The sequence below is a fragment of the Saccostrea cucullata genome, unplaced genomic scaffold (genome assembly GCF_032062105.1).
Source record: "Saccostrea cucullata isolate Sc308-1 unplaced genomic scaffold, CSIRO_AGI_Scuc_v1 ctg232, whole genome shotgun sequence".
Lineage (NCBI taxonomy): Eukaryota > Metazoa > Mollusca > Bivalvia > Ostreida > Ostreidae > Saccostrea > Saccostrea cuccullata.
Window position 1 is genome coordinate 345,084 of NW_026929738.1, and position 20,676 is coordinate 365,759.

The following is a 20,676-nucleotide window of genomic DNA, read 5'->3' on the forward strand; positions in this document are numbered from 1 at the left end:
AAAAGATGTTCATTTTAGAAATATTAATGTATAAAAGTAAACAATGTGTTAGAAACGCAGTATATCCATATTTGCTGAACTTGAAAAAAATAACCACATGCATGGTCTTTCCTTTTAAAAAAAAAATAACAAGAGCTTTAATTTGTATCTTGTTTCAAGAATGTAATTTTTTTTTTGATAGTGTTTGTTATTATTATATTACAGTATATAGATAAGAATTGGCCTATACTGTGTAATGCCTTTTAATCTATGTATATCCATCTGTATTAGTGCCATTCCTGTGAAATTAACTTGAAATTGACATGAATGTTTCAAGTTTTCCAAGACCATCAACAAAAAGTATGAGCATAGCCATGGAACTTTTGGTGTGAAAGGTTGATTTCTTGAACAAACTGTGTTAGAAAAATCTTTATCATTGTCTGACTGTGTTTTTGAAATATGTTACATGTGTAAAAAAAATTTTCTTCAAAAATAAAGTTTGTAGTAGACTGTTTTTTTTCTTTAAAAAAAAAAACCAGGAATTAATTTCTTACTTTTCAGTAAAGTTGGGATTTTTAGCTCTACTAATCAAAGATCAGAAGAACTTATGAGATTGTAATGTGTCCTTCGTCCATCTGCAAACAATTTTTCAAAATGCTACTCCTCCTACAGTTTTGATCTGATTTCTAACTTGGCACACAAGTAGACTACACTAAGATACATAATTCTGTGTATCGATTTATGATTTCGATGAGCAGTGTTTATGTGTAAGATACATAATTCTGTATATCAGTTTTTTGATTTCAATGAATTGTGTTGCCATGGTTAATAAAAATTTCTGTGAAATACTTGCAAAATACAGTAAAACTCTTTTAGTACAAACATGGATATTGTGAATTCACGGAAATAGGGTAGTTATTTTGGATCCCCAACTATATGAATTTTATGAATTCCTTATACCAATATAATGAATTACGGATATAGCAAAGTGATTTCATGTCTCTGTGACTCTTCCTTTGTTATAAGTACAAACCAAGGCAGAGAATTCTGGTTTTCCCTTAATCTTATTAACTGCAATATGATTGCTTTAAAATGAACTTTAAAGAATGTTAATACTGGAAATACTCTCTAATTACTAGATTTTAGATTTTAGTGACAGGAGACCTATGTTAAATTATCCTGGATACTGAACAAGTCTGCTAAGAAACTAGAAGTAAAACAAATTAACAAAGAAAAATTTATTGAAATAACAGAAGTGTACAAATATTTCATGCAGAATGAATTTGTGATTCACTGCTTAATTATAATGGTTACATACAGGTGTTTCTTGTTTCTGCAAATGTTAAGACATTAAGCTAAATTGACAATTTAAACATAAAAATTACAAAGGAATATGGTGACATCCTTTGACTTTCAAAGTAAAAAAAAAAGTACAATAACAGAAAAACAAGCAACATACATCTCATCATTAAATAAAAAACAAGGCTCATGGGCCACAACGCTCACCCGAGTAACTTTGGCCGGGCTGCAGTTCTTCAGATTTTCCCCTCTGTGACCCCAACCTACCCCAAGGGCCACGATTTCAACAATTTAGAATCTAGCTATATTACTCCAGGATGCTTCAAATTTTCTGACCCAGTAGTTCTTTGGGAGCAGATTTTTAAAGATGTTTCCTTTCTATTTCAGTGTAAAACTTGGATTCCCTATTGTGGCCCTGGCATATCCCCAGGGCTCATGATTTAAACAGTTACGAATCTACACTAGCCCAGGATGCTTCCTTCGAAGTTTCATCTTCTCTTTCCCAATTGTTCTTGAGAAGATTTTAAATGACACCACCCTACTTTTGCAACTTCTTGATTATCTCCCTTGGAAGAGGGCTTGGTCCTTTATTTTAACAATTTATTATCTCCTTTCCACAGGGATGCTTTGGACCTAGTTTGGTTAATATTGGCTGAGTGATTCTTGAGAAGTTGAAAAGTTAACAGCTGGATGGATGGACGCTGGACACCTGGTAATCAGAAAAGCTCACTTAAGCTGTCAGCTTAGGTAAGCTATAAAAGGAATAAATAAATGACCTCTATCACATTATCACATTGTACAGTCATACTCTAATAAATTGACTAGAAGGAGTATAAAAATCATTGTACAGCATTATTCTAGTTTTAAATATTGACTAGAAACTGTATAATAATTATTGGACAGCGTAATTGAAGATTTAAATATTGACTAGAAACTGTATCATTATTGTACAGCATAATTCTAGATATAAAAATGGACTAGAAGCTGTATAATGATTATTGTACAGCATAATTCTAGATTTAATAACTAGAATATAAACGTCCATGCAAGCGCAAATTGTGTAATTCATCGTGTATTTTTCTGTTTACATCCTCTTGTATCTGGGCATCTATGGCTTTTTCTCGGTATTTGATTTTCAGCATCTTTATCTCACTGTTTAATTTTTGGATCTCGACATCCCTTTCTGCAATCTGTCATTAAAATAACCACACGTTTTATCAATTGAAAATTTTTGAAACAAAAATAATTGACAGCTAGTTCAGTATATTGTAGAAGTATTTTTTCTGTGTTGTATTTAAATTTATGCTATTTAACACAAATTTTCTTCACAAATTTTTCCCATCGAACTTAATATAAAAATAAGACATATAAAGAGAGTGTTAAGATTATGACAAGACATTATTTTATTCATTTTTAAATTAATGTAATACCTACCCTGCTTGCATCTTTGCTTTGCTGCTTTCTTAGCCCTTCTGTTTCTTTTTTTAGTTCTTCGTACTGTTCATCTTTTCTATTCATCTAAATACAACACATAAAATAAAACTCTAGGTAAATTGTTTACTTGTTAAGAATGCCATTCTTTTGGACAAAAAGGCCCATGTGCCATATCACTCACCTGAGCACTTTAGCTTCAGAAAGGCTCAATAATCGGTTCAGTATTGAAAAGTTTTTAAAAATATACATTGTATTAAAGTGTACAGGTAATGATAAGGGCACAGGAAATCTTAATAGATAAGAAACTAGAAATATGTCCGTAGGACATGAATGCCCCGCCGAGGATATATTAGTAAAGCAACATGAAAATTTGTATGTGTATAAAATTTGATCAAAATATCTTGAAAAGTGATGCAGCTGAATTGCTTGTTTGGAAAATATAGGTAAGATCCAGCATCCTAAGCAAGTCTGCTAGTGTCCATCCCTAAATGCAAAATCCATGCAAGTTTGGTTCAGGAAGGGCTTATAGTTACTTGGGAATGAAAATGTAGGTCAGATCCAGCATCCGAAGCAAGTTTGTATCAGCATGTGAAGTTTGATAACACCATCTTGAATGGTATGTTTAAAACTGAGCTTAACACTAATTTAAGAAAAGTGAGGTCAAGGTCAAAGGAAAGGTCAAGGTCAAAAAATGTTGATGCAGTTGCATAGCCCTTATCAATATCTATCAGCATATAAGTTTGATGAAAATATCTTGGATAGTTTCTTTGAAACTTAGCTTTGAACAGAGCTTAACGCAAAGTGTGATGGAAGGATGGAAGACAGACATGACAAACACTATATGCCCCGGCCATATTCATGGCAGGGCATAAAAAAACCCTCAAAGAACAACTGGCTAAGATGAGCTTAAACTGTACTCAGACTACTGTAAAATCACATATTTTTTAGGGATCAAATTTTCGTGGTTTGAGGAAAATATATTGGTTCATGGGGATTTGATTCTGTAGTTATATACATGTATATATATATGCAAGTTGAAAAATTGTTCAGTAGTTATATAGGTGAAGAATTGCATTTCACGGTGGACATAAATTTGTGGGTGACTCTTCATACCTTGAAAATCATAAAAATTAATTACACACACACACCCCTCCAGAAAATTAGTGATTTCCCAGTATCTAAACGAGTCCTTTACCCTTTGTTTAGCAGTGTCCAAGTTCTGCTGAATTTTACTTATTATCTCCTTTAACTTGGCATTCATCTCCTCCATCTCTGCCTGATTTGTAATTCTTTGGTTCGTGGATATCATATCATGTGCAAATTGTTGTAAGTATTGAATTTCGCCTTCTTTCTTTGTCACCTTCAATCAAAATGTTAAAATGGCTAATTATAGTGGGAGATTATCTACAATACTACAGTAAAACTTGTAAAATATATATATATATATATGAACAAGGCTGTATGAATTTAACAAATTCCTTATACCGATTATAACGAATTATGGATATAGTGAAATAACTTTAAACGTCCCTGTGACTTTGTTATAACAGTTTTACTGTACTGTTCAATCAATGCAATGTAATGGGAATGCCCTGTGTATAAGGCTGTCAGCAAGCTTAAATTACCAGTATTTTGAGTTCATCCACTTCATACCTTGAAAATCACAAACATTATACCCTCCCCCCTCCGGAAAATTAGTGATTTCCCAGTATCTAAATGAGTTGTTTACCATTTGTTTAGCAGTGTCCAGGTCCTGCTGAGTTTTAGCCAGTGTCTCCTTTAACTCATTCATCTCCTTCATCTGTGCCTGATTTGTAATTCTTTGGTTCGTGGACATAGCAATTCGTTGTAAGTATTGAATTTCGCCTTCTTTTTTTGTCACCTTCAATCAAAATGTTAAAATGGCAAATTATAGTGGGAGATAATAATCTATAATACTACAGTAAAATTCATGTAGTATATAAGAACAAGACTGTATGAATTTAACAAATTCCTTATACGGAAAATAACGAATTACTGATTTGGTTTCTAGCTGCAAGAATACATAAACAAGAGGCCCATGGGTTACAATGCTCATCTGAATCACCTTTACGCTGCTGATGTTAGAAAACATTCAAGGAGAAAAAATATACCCATATTGCTTAAAAGGATGTTGATTTAACCTGAGCTTCAATACACATATCTATAGGGTGTTTTAGTATGATTAATATGATTAACATTGCCTTGCTATTCTGTAGAATAGGATTTTAAAGGATTTTTTTAAATACTATAATAAAATTCAATCTAATTAATATCTGATTTTTTTGCCACTTTACTCAAGGAATCATAATTTTAATTTAAAAACAAACTTTAAGACAAGATGTGTTTGTGAAACAAATGTGAAATATAAAACCTTAGCACCACATGTTCAAAGGTTATGACCAAGGTTAACAACCAAGGACAAGCTCTGGGGTCAAGGTCAAAAAGTCAAGATTATTGGTTTCTAAAGAAAATTCTTGTGTCAGAGGTTACATATGGGAAGTATGGAAGTGCTGGTCCTTACCACTCAAAAGTTATGACTAAGATTACAGTTTATATAAAGTCAGTAGGTCAAATTGCAATGTCGAGGTAAAAGTTGTTGATATTCAATGAGGGGTTTTGTCACAAGGATTACATTTGTGAAGTACTATTTAGCTCTAGTCCTTACTGTTTAAAAGTTATGGCCAAGTTTAAAGTTTGTAAAAAGTAGGTTAAACTCCAACGTCACCTGTCATAGTTCTTGGTATATGTATTCAGTGAAGTGTCTTCTCACAAATATTATTAGGTAAAGTATGAAAGCCCTATCTCTTACCGCTCAAAAGTTATGGCTTAAGTTTTTTCATATGTAAAGAAATCTCCAATGTCAAGATCAAAGTTGTTGGTACTTAATGAAAGGTCTTGTCACAAAGAATCAGTTCTATATTTAGCTCCTTGATCTTGTCCTTAGAAGACATCATGTCTATGTAAAGGAGAAAGGCCAAAAACTGTCCATTCTGTGAGAGAAAGAAGTAATCGAGGGCCGAAGATTAAGGTCAGGATATGTTGAAGATTAAAAATTGTACAAGGCATGACCCTGGGGCAAAGGGCGTGGTCTCAAGGTCACTTTAAAGTTGACCAAAATTTACACTTATTAAGAATGTTGATATTTTGCTTACTATAAAGACTAGGATCATCAAATCTTGTAAGTTAATGCATCTCAGGACTTGAAAAAGAAGGTCACAGTGACCTACTTTTTAAATTTCAATTTTTGTTTTCAAATTGATTTGGAGGCATATTTTGGACACTTTAAGGCCTATGATCATAAAACTTTGTCAGCTGGTGCATCTTGGGTCCACAAACAACATCAACTTAAATGTAGGTCATCGTGACCTACTTTTTAATTTTTATTGCTGATCTTTTCTAAAACATTCAATCCCATTATTTCAGACACCGAGAGGTTTAGAATCACCAAATCTTGTAAGTTGATGCATCTAGAGGCCTTAAAACATATTTTTCTAAAAGTAGGTCACTATGACCTACTTTTTGAACTTTGCAGGCATTTGTTTTCAAATTGATTAAAAGACATATTTTGAATACTATTAGATCTATGATCATCAAATTTTGTAAGTTGATGCATCTTGGTCTTCATAAAATGTCAACCAAATATAGGTCACTGTGACCTACTTTCGATATTTTATGGCTAGATTTAAGTATCTACGGTACAAATTAACTTAGAATCATTAAAATTTGTCAGTTGATGCATCTTGGGTTTTCGGAGATTAAAGACCAAAAAATAGGTCATTGTGACCTACTTTTGACATTTTATGGCTATATTTTAGTATCTCATGTATTTATTGGCTTAGAATCATCAAAATTTGTCAGTTGATGCATCTTGGGTTTTCGGAGCATGTCCATCAAAAAGTAGGTCACAGTGACCTATTTTTGACATTTTATTGCTAGTTTTATGTATCCCAGGTACTAATTAGTTTAGAATCATCAAATTTTGTCATTTGATGCATCTTAGGTTTTCGGAGCATGTTGACCAAAAAGTAGGTCACGGTGACCCACTTTTGAATATCTCAGGTACTGATTGGATAAGAATCATCAAACTTTGTCAGTAGATGCATCTTGGGTTTTCGGAGAATGTCGACCAAAAAGTAGGTCACAGTGACTTACTTTTGTCATTTTATGGCTATATTTAGGTATTTCAGGTACTTATTGGTTTAAAATCATCAAACTTTGTTCTTTGATGCATCTTGGGTTCTTGGAGAATGATGATCAAAATATAGGTCACAGTGACCTACTTGTGACATTTATGGCTATACTGCAGTATTCTAGGGTACTCATAGGCTTAGAATGGTCGAACTTTGTCAGTTTATGCACCTTGGGTTTTTGGAGAATGTTGACCACTAAGTAGGTCACTGTGACCCACTTTTGAATATCTCAAGTACTTATTGGCCTAGAATCATCAATCTTTGTCATTAATGCATCAGAAAATTTCAATCAAAAAGTAGGTCACCATGACCTACTTATAGTATTTTATAGTTTCATTTAAATATCTTCAGTCCTAACTCACTGTGTATATCCCAACATGCGGGGTGTATACTATGTTGTGCGCGGGGTGTATGCTTCCGAAGCGAGAGAAAGGGGGTCAATGTAGGTTTTTTGTCCATTTTCTCAACTTAAGGATATTTTTCACCAGAAAGCATTTACCTACGGAAGAAAGCATTATCTAAGGAGTATATGGATACCTATGAATCCACTGGACACCTTCTAGTTTTATCAAACACCTCAACACAATACCGAGGATCGGAGCAAGATTGACGCTAAACTGTGTTTATGATCAAATATCAGAAGAAAGCTTTGCTTTATCATCACTTTTATATTATTGTTAAATACATGTTTACAATATAAACGATTGTACAAATTGTCTGTTAATAAAACAGTTCGTGTATAAAGATATTGACGAAAAGTCAATGTTGTGTCCGGGGTGTATGCAACATGTTGTACGCGGGGTGTATACCCCATCTTTTTCTTAGGATTGTTAGTGCGAAGAATCTATGGAAATATTATTTACACAGGTTTATATGCGACAGATAGTGTTGATGAAAGACCCTAATACTAATGCCAAACCAAAGAGTAAAGTCCATAACTTAATGAAGTATAAATTAACTAAATTTACTAAATCTACATAATCATAAAATATAAAATCTCTCCAAAGGAAGCCCTTGCCCCCCCCCCCTCCCTGCATTGAGGACATTTTCTCCTTTCTTCAGATCGTTTTAATCTAAATATTTCGTTAAAAATAATGGAAACTATACATGATTGATGTACTCGTATTATGGATAAATCTCTCTTTTGTTTCTGCAACTTTTATGTTATCAATACATGTATTCTTCAGCATTTATGACAGTGATGTAGAATCTTTTTTGAAGGGGTGGGATACCTGAAAAAAAAAACCCTTGACATAAGTTGATTAGCTTTAAAAAAAAAAAAAAAGGGGGGGGGGGGCTTATCGAAACTCAAAACTCCTATTTCAGATTTGATTGAAGGTTCCATCTTTTTTCAATAACAATTCTCTTTTTTTTTTTACTTTAACATACTACATATCATTGTTTGACTATGCTGCAACAAAAGGGGAAGGGGGCGGAACAACTTGACTTTCGATGTACATTTTCTGTAGTGAAAGTTGTGTCTGGAACAAAATGGGGGGTGATACTACGTGTTTGTATGATATATTAAATTAATTTTCCTTTCAATTTTTGCTATATGTGGACTTATTTTTCCTAATCTGAAAGATTTCATATTTTACAAATCACAATAAACATGTAAATCCAGCTATAAAAATGCACATACTGGGCGACAGTTTTCTGAGGGCATGCACAACTGAAAAAAAAAAACTATCTTGGGTACAATCACAATTTTAAGTTGAAGTGTAATTAATATTGGGTACAATCACAATTTTAAGTTGAAGTGTAATTAATATCAATTAATGTTCACCCTCCTTTAATTTATTTTCGTATATACACGTAGAAAAGTTACCCCCCCCCCCCCCTCAAAAAAAGAATGACCTAAGAAACAAACACGGGCCCATTCCTAGAAAATGTGTACTCAGTACAATACAATGCCTCAATATAAAACAAATAGTTTACTGCCAAATGTGAGCTCCTGGGGGTAAAGTACACAGCATATAAATACTACATGAAGGAAAACATTTTTTGCGGTGTTTATGACATTACAAAAAGCTAAATATTTTCAATAAAGGGGTGTGGAGATAACGAACAGTATTCAATCTCAAAGTCCATAAAACAAAACAAAACAAGAGCAGAGCAAACACGGACCTCAGAAACATCAGAGATGGGGTCAGGTGCTATGGAGGAGTGAGCATCCCTTGCTGACCGGTCACACCCGCCATGTGCTCATATTCATGATCGTGAAATAACGGAAAAATCCGTCGTCAATTCGGTGTATAAATAATGGAGTAAAAATTGGTAGGAAAAACGTCAGTCAGCATTTGACTCAATGATAAATTGTATTTGCTGACAAGGTCATTGTTTCGACCATAAAACTTACAAAATGATGACTTTAAACGAGACTGCTGATATTCTTGTTTCATCAACTTGCTTTTCAATAATGTACCTGGTTTCAGAAATTGTTCATACGTAGAGCATGCTCTTGCGTATCGAATCAACTTAGATATATATACATTCCGTATGCAGTATCATTTAAAACTGTTGAAAAAGGTTAAACAGAAAGTATGAAAAAATGTTAAATGTTCAAAATGATGCATGTGTGAAGCATTTATGTCTATTAAGCAATGATCTGAATAAGGTGTCTTTAAATGGAACGGATGAATTGTTAGTTACATTAAGAACCCTCTATACACTGACGAAAAATATTTTTTGGACTTTGAGAAAATTATATAGTGTAAAGGAGGCTATTTTGAAATAAACTAATCCATTTCTAATATAGGGAGCGTGCCTTCTGTGTCCAGGAAAAATCTTTGAAGACAGTGAAGTAATGACAAAGAAAAATTGCTTTAGATTATTCAAATGGAGAAAATATTTGCAAATAAAGTTTTCAATTACTTTATCTTGGTCTAACATAATGTTTAGAATAGATGGATTTATTTAAAAGTTTGTCATACAGTACAAGTGCGGATTACAATTTATTCTTTTTTATGTCAAATGGTGGGTCAGTCTAACTACACGAAAGTACCTTGAAATTAGGGTGCAGTGTAGAGAGGGTCCTTAACTTCCATGTGCATGCAAAGCCAAAAGTACGATGAACGTGTATTATTTTCAGTAAATCGAATTCATGAACCTGTCTAAAGTTGTTCTATTACAAAAATGGTAAATAATTTAAAAAATAAATGTAACTTTCCCAAAAATCAATTGTTAAGAATTTTTTTAATGATATTTCATACAATGATACTATAGAGTAAAGAGAGGGGTATACACCCCGTGTACAACATGTTGCATACACCCCGGACACAACATTGATTATTCGCCAATATCTTTATACACGAACTGTTTTATTAACAGACAATTTGTACAATCGTTTATATTGTAAACATGTATTTAACAACAATATAAAAGTGATGATAAAGCAAAGCTTTCTTCTTATATTTGATCATAAACACAGTTTAGCGTCAATCTTGCTCCGATCCTCGGAATTGTGTTGAGGTGTTTGATAAAACTAGAAGGTGTCCAGTGGATTCATAGGTATCCATATACTCCTTAGATAATGCTTTCTTCCGTAGGTAAATGCTTTCTGGTGAAAAATATCCTTAAGTTGAGAAAATGGACAAAAAACCTACATTGACCCCCTTTCTCTCGCTTCGGAAGCATACACCCCACGCACAACATAGTATACACCCCGCATGTTGGGATATACACGGTGTAACTGGCTAAAAATCATCAAACTTTGTCAGTTGATGTATCTTGGGTCTTGGGATAGATTGTATAATTTATCAGACGAGCGATTCAAGGCCCTTGGGCCTCTTGTTTATTTATCTAAATACAACACATAAGTTAAAACTCTAGGTAAATTGTTTACTTGTTAAATATGCCATTCTATTTGGACAAGAGGCCCATGTGCCATATCACTCACCTGAGCATTTTAGCTACAGAAAGGCTCAATAATCAGTTAGTATTGAAAAGTTTTTAAAAATATACATTGTAAGTGTACAGGTAATGATAAGGGCACATGACATCTGAATAGATAAGTAAAAAACTCTGAAATGAACAACTGGCTAAGGTGAGCTTAAACTGTACTCAGACTACTGTAAAATCACATGTTTTTGAGGGGTGAGACAAATTTTGGTGGTTTGAGGAAAATATATTGGTTCATGGGGATTTGATTCTGTAGTTATATGCAGGTTGAAAAATTGTTCAGTAGTTATACAGGTAAAGAATTTCATTTCACGGTGTACATAAATTTGTGGGTGACTCTTAATACCTTGAAAATCACAAAAATTACACCCTCTCCCCTCCGGAAAATTAGTGATTTCCCAGTATCTAAATGAGTTGTTTACCATTTGTTTAGCAGTGTCCAGGTCCTGCTGAGTTTTAGCCAGTGTCTCCTTTAACTCATTCATCTCCTTCATCTGTGCCTGATTTGTAATTCTTTGGTTTGTGGACTTCATAGCAATTTGTTGGAAGTACTGAATTTTGCCTTCTTTTTTTGTCACCTTCAATCAAAATGTTAAAATGGCAAATTATAGTGGGAGATTATAATCTACATACAATACTACAGTAAAATTCATGATATAGTCATCTTGGATCCCCAGCTATATAAATAATGAATTTCACAGTTATAACGCTGTATGAATTATAACAAGTATATAAGAACAAGGCTTATTCCTTATATGGATAATAACGAATTACTGATTTGGTTTCTAGCTTCAAGAATACATAAACAAGAGGCCCACAGGTTACAATGCTCATCTGAATCACCTTAACGCTGCTGTTGTTAGAAAACATTCAAGGAGAAAAAATATACCCATATTGCTTAAAAGGGTGTTGATTTAACCTGAGCTTCAATACACACATCTATAGGGTGTTTTAGTATGATTAATATGATTAACATCAATTATTTAAAAGATTTGATAAGGCATTATAACATGAATGATAAATGGAAAAAACAATATCCAGGTATGTCAGGATTCACTTGGTGTGATGCAAAAATTACCCTAAAAGTTGAATAGATTATGTTTTTATAAACGATTCTTTGTATTATAGCATAGCAGATATTAAGGTTAGAAAAATTCCAGGTACCCATTCAAACGGAAATCGAATGAGTGACCACAGATACCAATAATTAAGTTTGATATTGATAAAACGAAAAAAGGTCCTGGATATTGGAAACTTAATGCAGTTCATGATCTTTTTTTATTTATCTAAATACAACACATAAGTTAAAACTCTAGGTAAATTGTTTACTTGTTAAGAATGCCATTCTTTTTGGACAAGAGGCCCATGTGCCATATCACTCACCTGAGCATTTTAGCTACAGAAAGGCTCAATAATCAGTTCAGTATTGTTTTTATAAACAATTCTTTGTATTATAGCATAGCAGATATTAAGGTTAGAAAAATTCCAGGTACCCATTCAAACGGGAATAGTGACCACAGATACCAATAATTAAGTTTGATATTGAAATCTAAATACAACACATAAGTTAAAACTCTAGGTAAATTGTTTACTTGTTAAGAATGCCATTCTTTTTGGACAAGAGGCCCAGCACTTTAGCTACAGAAAGGCTCAATAATCAGTTTTAAAAGTATACATTGTAAGTGTACAGGTAATGATAAGGGCACAGGACATCTGAATAGATAAGAACAAAAACTCTGAAATGAACAACTGGCTAAGGTGAGCTTAAACTGTACTCAGACTGCTGTAAAATTACATATTTTTGGGGGTTCAAATTTTCATGGTTTGAGGAAAAAACTGTAGATCACTAAATTTTTGCGACACCTTATTTATGCGAGATAGTCATCGACTCTTGATAAGCGAGACAAATTTTTTGCGTATTGTGGCAATTGCTCTGTATATTCTTAAGGGTAACTATTATACGCTAGAATTAAATTTTCGCGAGCACACTGTCTCGCGTAATTACGCAAAAATAAAGTTCCCACGAATAACAAGAGGCCCATGGGGCACATCGCTCACCTGAGCACCTTTGGTTGGCCATTGTGGACCCTCCCTACCCCCGGGGGTCATGATTTGAACAAACTTGAATGTACACTACCCGAAGATGCTTCCACATAAATATGATCAATTATGGCTTAGCTATTCTTGAGAAGAAGGATTTTAAAGAATTTTCCTATATATTTCTATGTAAAACTTTGGTCGGCCATTGTGGCCACGTCCTACCCCCCGGGGGTCATGATTTGAACAAACTTTAATCTTCACTACCTGAGGGTGCTTCCATATAAATATGATCAATTATGGCTTGGCAATTCTTGAAAAGAAGATTTTAAAGAATTTTCCTATATGTTTCTATGTAAAACTTCGGTCGGCCATTTTGGCCCATACCTATCCCCAGGGGTCATGATTTGAACAAACTTGAATCTTCACTACCCAAGGATGCTTCCATATAAATATGATCAATTATGGCTTGGTTGTTCATGAGAAGAAGATTTTTAAAGAATTTTCCTATATATTTCTATGTAACACTTTGGTCTGCCATTGTGGCCCCGCCCTAACCCCGGGGGTCATGATTTGAACAAACTTGAATCTACACTACCTGAGGATGCTTCCATATAAATATGATGAATTATGGCTTTGTCATTCTTTAGAAGAAGTCAGAGTTGGCGAAAGAGGTAAAAAATCTGTCTGACACAGTGTCCTACAGATTGTCTAAAAATCACAAAAATTACAGGACACACTAAAAATTTGCCGGACTGAAAAAACAACAAAATGTAAAATTGAAATTGATTTCTGATTGGTGGAACTCTTTCTCAGTGGAGGAAGAAAATGTCTGTTCGATGGGGACAATGTGCAAGTGAATACAATGCAAAATGGATCACTGTAGATTAGAAATAAATCCGGTTTAAATCTCTTGATAAATATTCGCTGACTCACTGTAATGAATTTTTTTTCATTTCACTGTAATGAATAACCCGTGACAATACATTGTAACAACAGCATGATTGTTCTAGTTCTTCGATTGTCACAACTGTAAACAATGTTATGCTTGAGAATTATGGCGCGAGATTTAGAGCTTTCTCAACTTCTCCACAAAAGAGCGGTAGTAAGTTGGATAACTGCCAGGTTCTCGTCATACTACTACCGTCTACGTATTGCAATATTTAAATAATGTAAAATCTTACAGATTCAATTTCATGAAGTTTTAAGAAATAATGCGTTATGTAATTTCTTTTAATTTTATTTTTCTATTGATTATTCTGAATTATCTACAGGACACGGTGTCCGGCGTGGTTCTAGAAACTATCGGACTCAGACGAAATTTACCGGAGATCGCCGGTGGGCCAGCGTCTTTTGCCATCTCTGGAAGAAGAGTTTTGAGGATTTTCCTATATATTTCTATGTAAAACTTTGGTCGGCCATTTTGGCCCTGCCCTACCCCCGGGGGTCATGATTTGAACAAACTTGAATCTACACTACCTGAGGATTTTTCCCTTTAAGTTTCATCTTTCCTGGCAAGTGGTTCTTGAGAAGAAGATTTTTAAAGCATACCACCAAATTTTCATTAATTCCCAATTATCTCCCCTTGAATGAGGGCGTGGCCCTTCATTTGAAGAAAATTGAATACCCATCACCCAAGGATGCTTTGTGGCAAGTTTGGTTGAAATTGGCCCAGGGGTTCTTGAGAAGAAGTCGAAAATGTGAAAAGTTTACAGACAGACTGACGGACAGACAGAGAGACGGACGCCGGACAAAAAGTGATCAGAAAAGCTCACTTGAGCCTTAAGCTCAGATGAGCTAAAAAGTGATTTACAGTATATTGGTTTATGGGGATTTGATTCTGAAGTGATATGCAGGTTTAAAAATTGTTCAGTAGTAATACAGGTGAAGAATTGCATTTCACAGTGGACATAAATTTGTGAGTGATTCTTCATACCTTGAAAATCACAAAAATTAAACACACACCCCCTTCGGAAAATTAGTCATATCCCAGTATTTAAATGAGTTGTTTACCATCAGATTAGAAGCGTCCAGGTCCTCCTGAGTTTTAGCCAGTGTCTCCTTCAACTTGGCATTCATCTCCTCCATCTCTGCCTGATTTCGTTGGAAGTACTGAATTTTGTCTTCTTTTTCTCTCACCTTCAATCAAAATGTTAAATTGGCAAATTATAGTGGGAAATTATAATCTACAATACTACAGTAAAATTCATGTAGTATATAAGAACAAGGCTGTATGAATTTAACAAATTCCATATATGGATTTGCGACACCTTATTATTGCGAGATAGTCATCGACTCTTGATAAGCGAGACAAATTTATCGCGTATTGTGGTTATTGCTTTATATATTCTTAAGGATAACTATTATACGCGAGAATTAAATTTTCGCGAGCACACTGCCTCGCGTAATTACGCGAAAATAAAGTTCCTGCGAATAAAAAGTGATTTACAGTAAATTGGTTCATGGGGATTTGATTCTGTACTTATATGCAGGTTGAAAAATTGTTCAGTAGTTATACAGGTGAAGAATTGCATTTCACGGTGGACATAAATTTGTGGGTGACTCTTCATACCTTGAAAATCACAAAAATTACACACACACACACACCCCTTCGGAAAATTAGTGATTTCCCAGTATCTAAATGAGTTGTTTACCATCAGTTTAGAAGCGTCCAGATCCTGCTTCAACTCGGTGTTCAACTCCTCCATCTCTGCCTTATTTCGTTGGAAGTACAGAATTTCGCCTTCTTTTTTTATCACCTTCAATCAAAATGTTAAAATGGCATATTACAGTGGGAGATTATAATCTACAATACTACAGTAAAATTCATGTAGTATATAAGAACAAGGCTGTATGAATTTAACAAGTTCCTTATATAGATAATAACGAATTACTGATTTGGTTTCTAGCTTCAAGAATACATAAACAAGAGGCCCACGGGTTACAATGCTCATCTGATTCACTTTTATGCTGCTGTTGTTAGAAAACATTCAAGGAGAAAAATATACCAATATTGCTTAAGGTAGAACCTATGTCGGAGAAGTCTTTGTCACAAGATTTTCAAACTTTTCATAATGATAAATTAGCTCTTGCTTATCAATCAGTTAAAAGCACATGACATGTTTCCTTGTTATTTAATGTAGTGCAGCCAATTAAACATGGAATGATAAATAAATATTGCGACTTCACAATTTCAGTAATTTTAGGGGTACTTGTCATGCAAAGAAGACAACAAAATCCCAGAATTTCTTCGTTAAACATAGTTGTTTTTATTTTTTATTAATTGAACAGTATTAAACAATATTTCCCGAGAATAAATTCTTATTTAGTTAATTGACATAAAAGATAAGTCCACATTTTCAAAACTATGGGCAAATGAACTCTATTTATTTTCAGTAATTTTCCACCCTACATTTGTAAATATATATCAGAAGTCTTTGTCACAATGTTTTCAATCTTTAATATGATAAAGAACATACCCAAATGATTACAAAAAGTGATTAAAATATACACCTTTCCCCTCTTACTAATGAGAGATAAGTTATTTACCGATACTAATATTCTTGACCTTTTTGCACTTACACGGATTTTATTAATAAATGACTGTTAGGGGCTACTCTCAACTTAAAAATGTTTATAAAAATTGAACTTTTAATTTAAAAGAGAAATTGTAATAAAACTCCAAGAGTATGAAAAGTAACAAATCATTATGAAAAGGAGTGCACATCAATTCATGATAGATATCACAAAATGTACATACAATCTACAACTCGTACATCTTTGATTTAGACACATTTCATCAAGATATTACACTATTTAGTTGGAAACTGACGATTTTTTAAAAAGATTTTTGCATTTCTTCAAAAAAGTTACATACCATTCACATTATTACAGTTTGTTGTGTACATGGCGATTTCATCACACAATATAGTCTTGGATTTGTCAACTTAATTAAAGCCAAGATCTATTAAATGAAAGGTGCTTACAGGTTTCTCTAATTCAAGAAATATATTCTCATTAAGCATTATATTAAAATAATATATATTAAATCGAATATTATGAAGATTATTTCGGCATGATTTTAAATTGAATTCTGTGAATTTCAAAATGCAGCATTTTCTAACCCTTCTATACTGAAGCTGTAAAGTACGGGAAATGACAATGAATTAATTATGACGTCATAATGAATCTAGCACAGGCTAAACACATTCACTAGTTATGATGTCATACGACGTAGGTTCTACGTTAAAAGGGTTTTGATTTAACCTGAGCTTCAATACACACACTTCTATAGGATGTTTTAGTATGATTAATATGATTAACAACAATTATTTAAAAGATTTGATAAGGCATTGTAACATGAATGATAAATGGAAAAAACAATATCCAGGTATGTCAGGATTCACTTGGTGTGATGCAAAAATTACCCTAAAAGTTGAATAGATTATGTTTTTATAAACAATTCTTTGTATTATAGCATAGCAGATATTAAGGTTAGAAAAATTCCAGGTACCCATTCAAACGGAAATCGAATGAGTGACCATAGATACCAAAAATTTAGTTTGATATTGATAAAACGAAAAAAGGTCCTGGATATTGGAAACTTAATGCAGTTCATCTTTTTTATTTATCTAAATACAACACATAAGTTAAAACTCTAGGTAAATTGTTTACTTGTTAAGAATGCCATTCTTTTTGGACAAGAGGCCCATGTGCTATATCACTCACCTGAGCACTTTAGCTACAGAAAGGCTCAATAATCAGTTCAGCATTGAAAAGTTTTTAAAAGTATACATTGTAAGTGTACAGGTAATGATAAGGGCACAGGACATCTGAATAGATAAGAAAAAAAACTCTGAAATGAACAACTGGCTAAGGTGAGCTTAAACTGTACTCAGACTGCTGTAAAATCACATATTTTTGGGGGGTCAAATTTTCGTGGTTTGAGGAAAATACTGTAGATCACTAAATTTTTGCGACACCTTATTTTCGCGAGATAGTCATCGACTCTTGATAAGCGAGACAAATTTTTCGCGTATTGTGGCTATTGCTCTATATATTCTTAAGGATTACTATTATACGCGAGAATTAAATTTTCGCGAGCACACTGTCTCACGTAATTACACGAAAATAAAGTTCCCGCAAATAAAAAGTGATTTACAGTATATGTTCATGGGGATTTGATTCTGTACTTATACGCAGGTTGAAAAATTGTTCAGTAGTTATACAGGTGAAGAATTGCATTTCACGGTGGACATAAATTTGTGTGTGATTCTTCATACCTTGAAAATCACAAAAATTACACACACACACACACCCCTTCGGAAAATTAGTGATTTCCAAGTATCTAAATGAGTTGTTTACCATTTGTTTAGAAGTGTCCAGGTCCTGCTGAGTTTTAGCCAGTGTCTCCTTCAACTTGGCATTCATCTCCTCCATCTCTGCCTGATTTTGTTGGAAGTCCTGAATTTTGCCTTCTTTTTTTGTCACCTTCAATCAAAATGTTAAAATGGCAAATTATAGTGGGAGATTATAATCTACAATACTACAGTAAAATTCATGTAGTATATAAGAACAAGGCTGTATGAATTTAACAAATTCCTTATTATGGATAATAACGAATTACTGATTTGGTTTCTACAAGAATACATAAACAAGAGGCCCATGGGTTACAATGCTCATCTGAGTCACCTTTACGCTGCTGATGTTAGAAAACATTCAAGGAGAAAAAATATACCTATATTGCTTAAAAGGGTGTTAATTTAACCTGAGCTTCAATACACATATCTGTAGGGTTTTTAAGTGTGATTAATATGATTAAAATAAATGCCTTGCTATTCTGTAGAATAGGATTTAAAGGATTTTTTAAAAAATACTATAATAAAATTCAATCAAATTAATGTAAACCAACCTTTATTCGCGACGATTTTATTTCGCGATTTATTGGGAGTAAAGTAGTTCGCGACGATTAATTTTCACTAGCAAGCCTTTTAGCTCTACTGGTCAGAGACCAGAAGAGCTTATGCGATAGTAATGCGTCCATCGTCCGTCTGTCTGTCTGTAAACAATTTTTCAAAATGTTACTCCTCCTACAGTTTTGGTTCGATTTCAATATAACTTGGCACACAATTAAACTGCTCTAAGATGCATAATTCTGTGCATCGGCTTTTGATTTTGATGAACAGTGTTGCCATGGTTACTAAAAATAGAAATTTCTATGAAATTCTTTCAAAATGCTACTCCTCCTACAGTTTTGGTATGATTTCAATATAACTTAGCACACAAGTAGACTACACTAAGATGCATAATTCTGTGCATCTTACTAAAAATAGAAATTTCTATGAAATTCTTTCAAAATGCTACTCCTCCTACAGTTTTGGTCCGATTTCAATATAACTTTGCACACAAGTAGACTATACTAAGATACATAATTCTGTGCATCGTTTTTTTTTTATTTTGATGAACGGTGTTGCCGTGGTTACTAAAAATAGAAATTTCAATGAAATTCTTTCAAAATGCTACTCCTCCTACAGTTTTGGTCCGATTTCAATATTACTTGGCACACAAGTAGACTACACTAAAATACATAATTCTGTGCATCAGTTTTTTTTATTTTGATGAACGGTGTTGCCATGGTTACTAAAAACAGAAATTTCTATGAAATTCTTTCAAAATGCTACTCCTCCTACAGTTTTGGTCCAATTTCAATATAACTTGGCACACAAGTACACTAAACAAAGATACATCATTCTGTGCATTGGTTTTTGATTTCGATGAATGGTGTTGCCGTGGTTACTAAAAATAGAAATTTCTGTGAAATTCTTTCAAAATATGCTACTCCTCCTATAGTTTTGTTCTGATTTTAATATAACTTGGCACACAAGTAGACTATACTAAGGTACATAATACTGTACATTGGTTTTTGATTTTGATGAGCGACAAGGATCATTTTTCTTTTTATTGCTGTTTTAAATTTTCAAGTCCCAAATGCTACATTTTTATTCCTTTGTTTTAAGTATAAACCAGTAGAGCTACAGTCTCGACAGAGACTTCTGGTTTGGTACTGTTTTAACAGAAAAAGAGACTTTCAGGACAGGTGTAGCATAATATTTTGATACCGTGAAAAATTGAACCCAGGTTCAATATATATTGCATAATATTTTGAACCCAGGTTCACTTTTTCGCTGCAATTTATTGAACCCCTTATAAAATATTCAACCCCTACCTTTTTCATTTAAGAGGGAGGGGTTCAAAATATTATGGCCATAATATATTGTGTCCCTTTGCCAATTTACTTTTAAAAGGAGGGGGGTTCAAAATATCATGGTCATAAAATATTGACCCCCCTGTCCTTTTATGTTAAGAGGGAGGGGGGTTCAAAATATTATGGCCATAAAATATTGAGTCCCAATGCCCTTTTAATTTTACAGGGATGGGGGTTCAAAATATTATGGCCTTAAAATATTGAACCCCATGTCCTTTTAAGTTCAGAGGTAGGGGGTTCAAAATATTATGGCCTAAAAATATTGAGTCCCCCTGCTTTTTTATTTTACAGGGAGGGAGTTCAAAATATTATGGCCAAAAAATATTGAGTCCCCCTGCCCTTTTAATTTATGGGGGAGGGGGTTAAAAATATTATGGCCATAAAATATTGAGTCCCCTGCCCTTTTAATTTACAGGGATGGGGTTCAAAATATTATGTCCCCCTGCCCATTTAATTTTACAGGGAGGGGGTTCAAAATATTATGACTAAAAAATATAGATCCCCCCCGTTCTTTTAAGTTAAGAGGGAGGGGGGTTCAAAATATTATGGCCA

General features: G+C 33.6%; 1 protein-coding gene across 3 annotated transcripts in view; it reads right to left on the minus strand.

Moving 5' to 3' along the window:
- Nucleotides 1-1,202: 1,202 nt before the first annotated feature.
- LOC134282071 (CAP-Gly domain-containing linker protein 1-like) overlaps nt 1,203-20,676 on the minus strand; it is a 32,464-nt gene continuing 12,990 nt past the window's right edge. Inside the window, exons 2-8 of one of the 3 annotated variants that reach the window (XM_062764508.1) lie at nt 18,225-18,350; nt 15,515-15,619; nt 14,874-14,999; nt 11,246-11,401; nt 4,442-4,594; nt 2,713-2,796; nt 1,203-2,468 (exon numbers count right to left, since the gene is read on the minus strand). In XM_062764508.1, the coding sequence (XP_062620492.1) occupies nt 2,298-2,468; nt 2,713-2,796; nt 4,442-4,594; nt 11,246-11,401; nt 14,874-14,999; nt 15,515-15,619; nt 18,225-18,299 (870 nt within the window). In that variant the 5' untranslated portion in view covers nt 18,300-18,350 and the 3' untranslated portion in view covers nt 1,203-2,297. The remainder of the gene's footprint in view (nt 2,469-2,712; nt 2,797-4,441; nt 4,595-11,245; nt 11,402-14,873; nt 15,000-15,514; nt 15,620-18,224; nt 18,351-20,676) is intronic. The other 2 variants (XM_062764509.1, XM_062764510.1) reach the window with 2 other exon arrangements.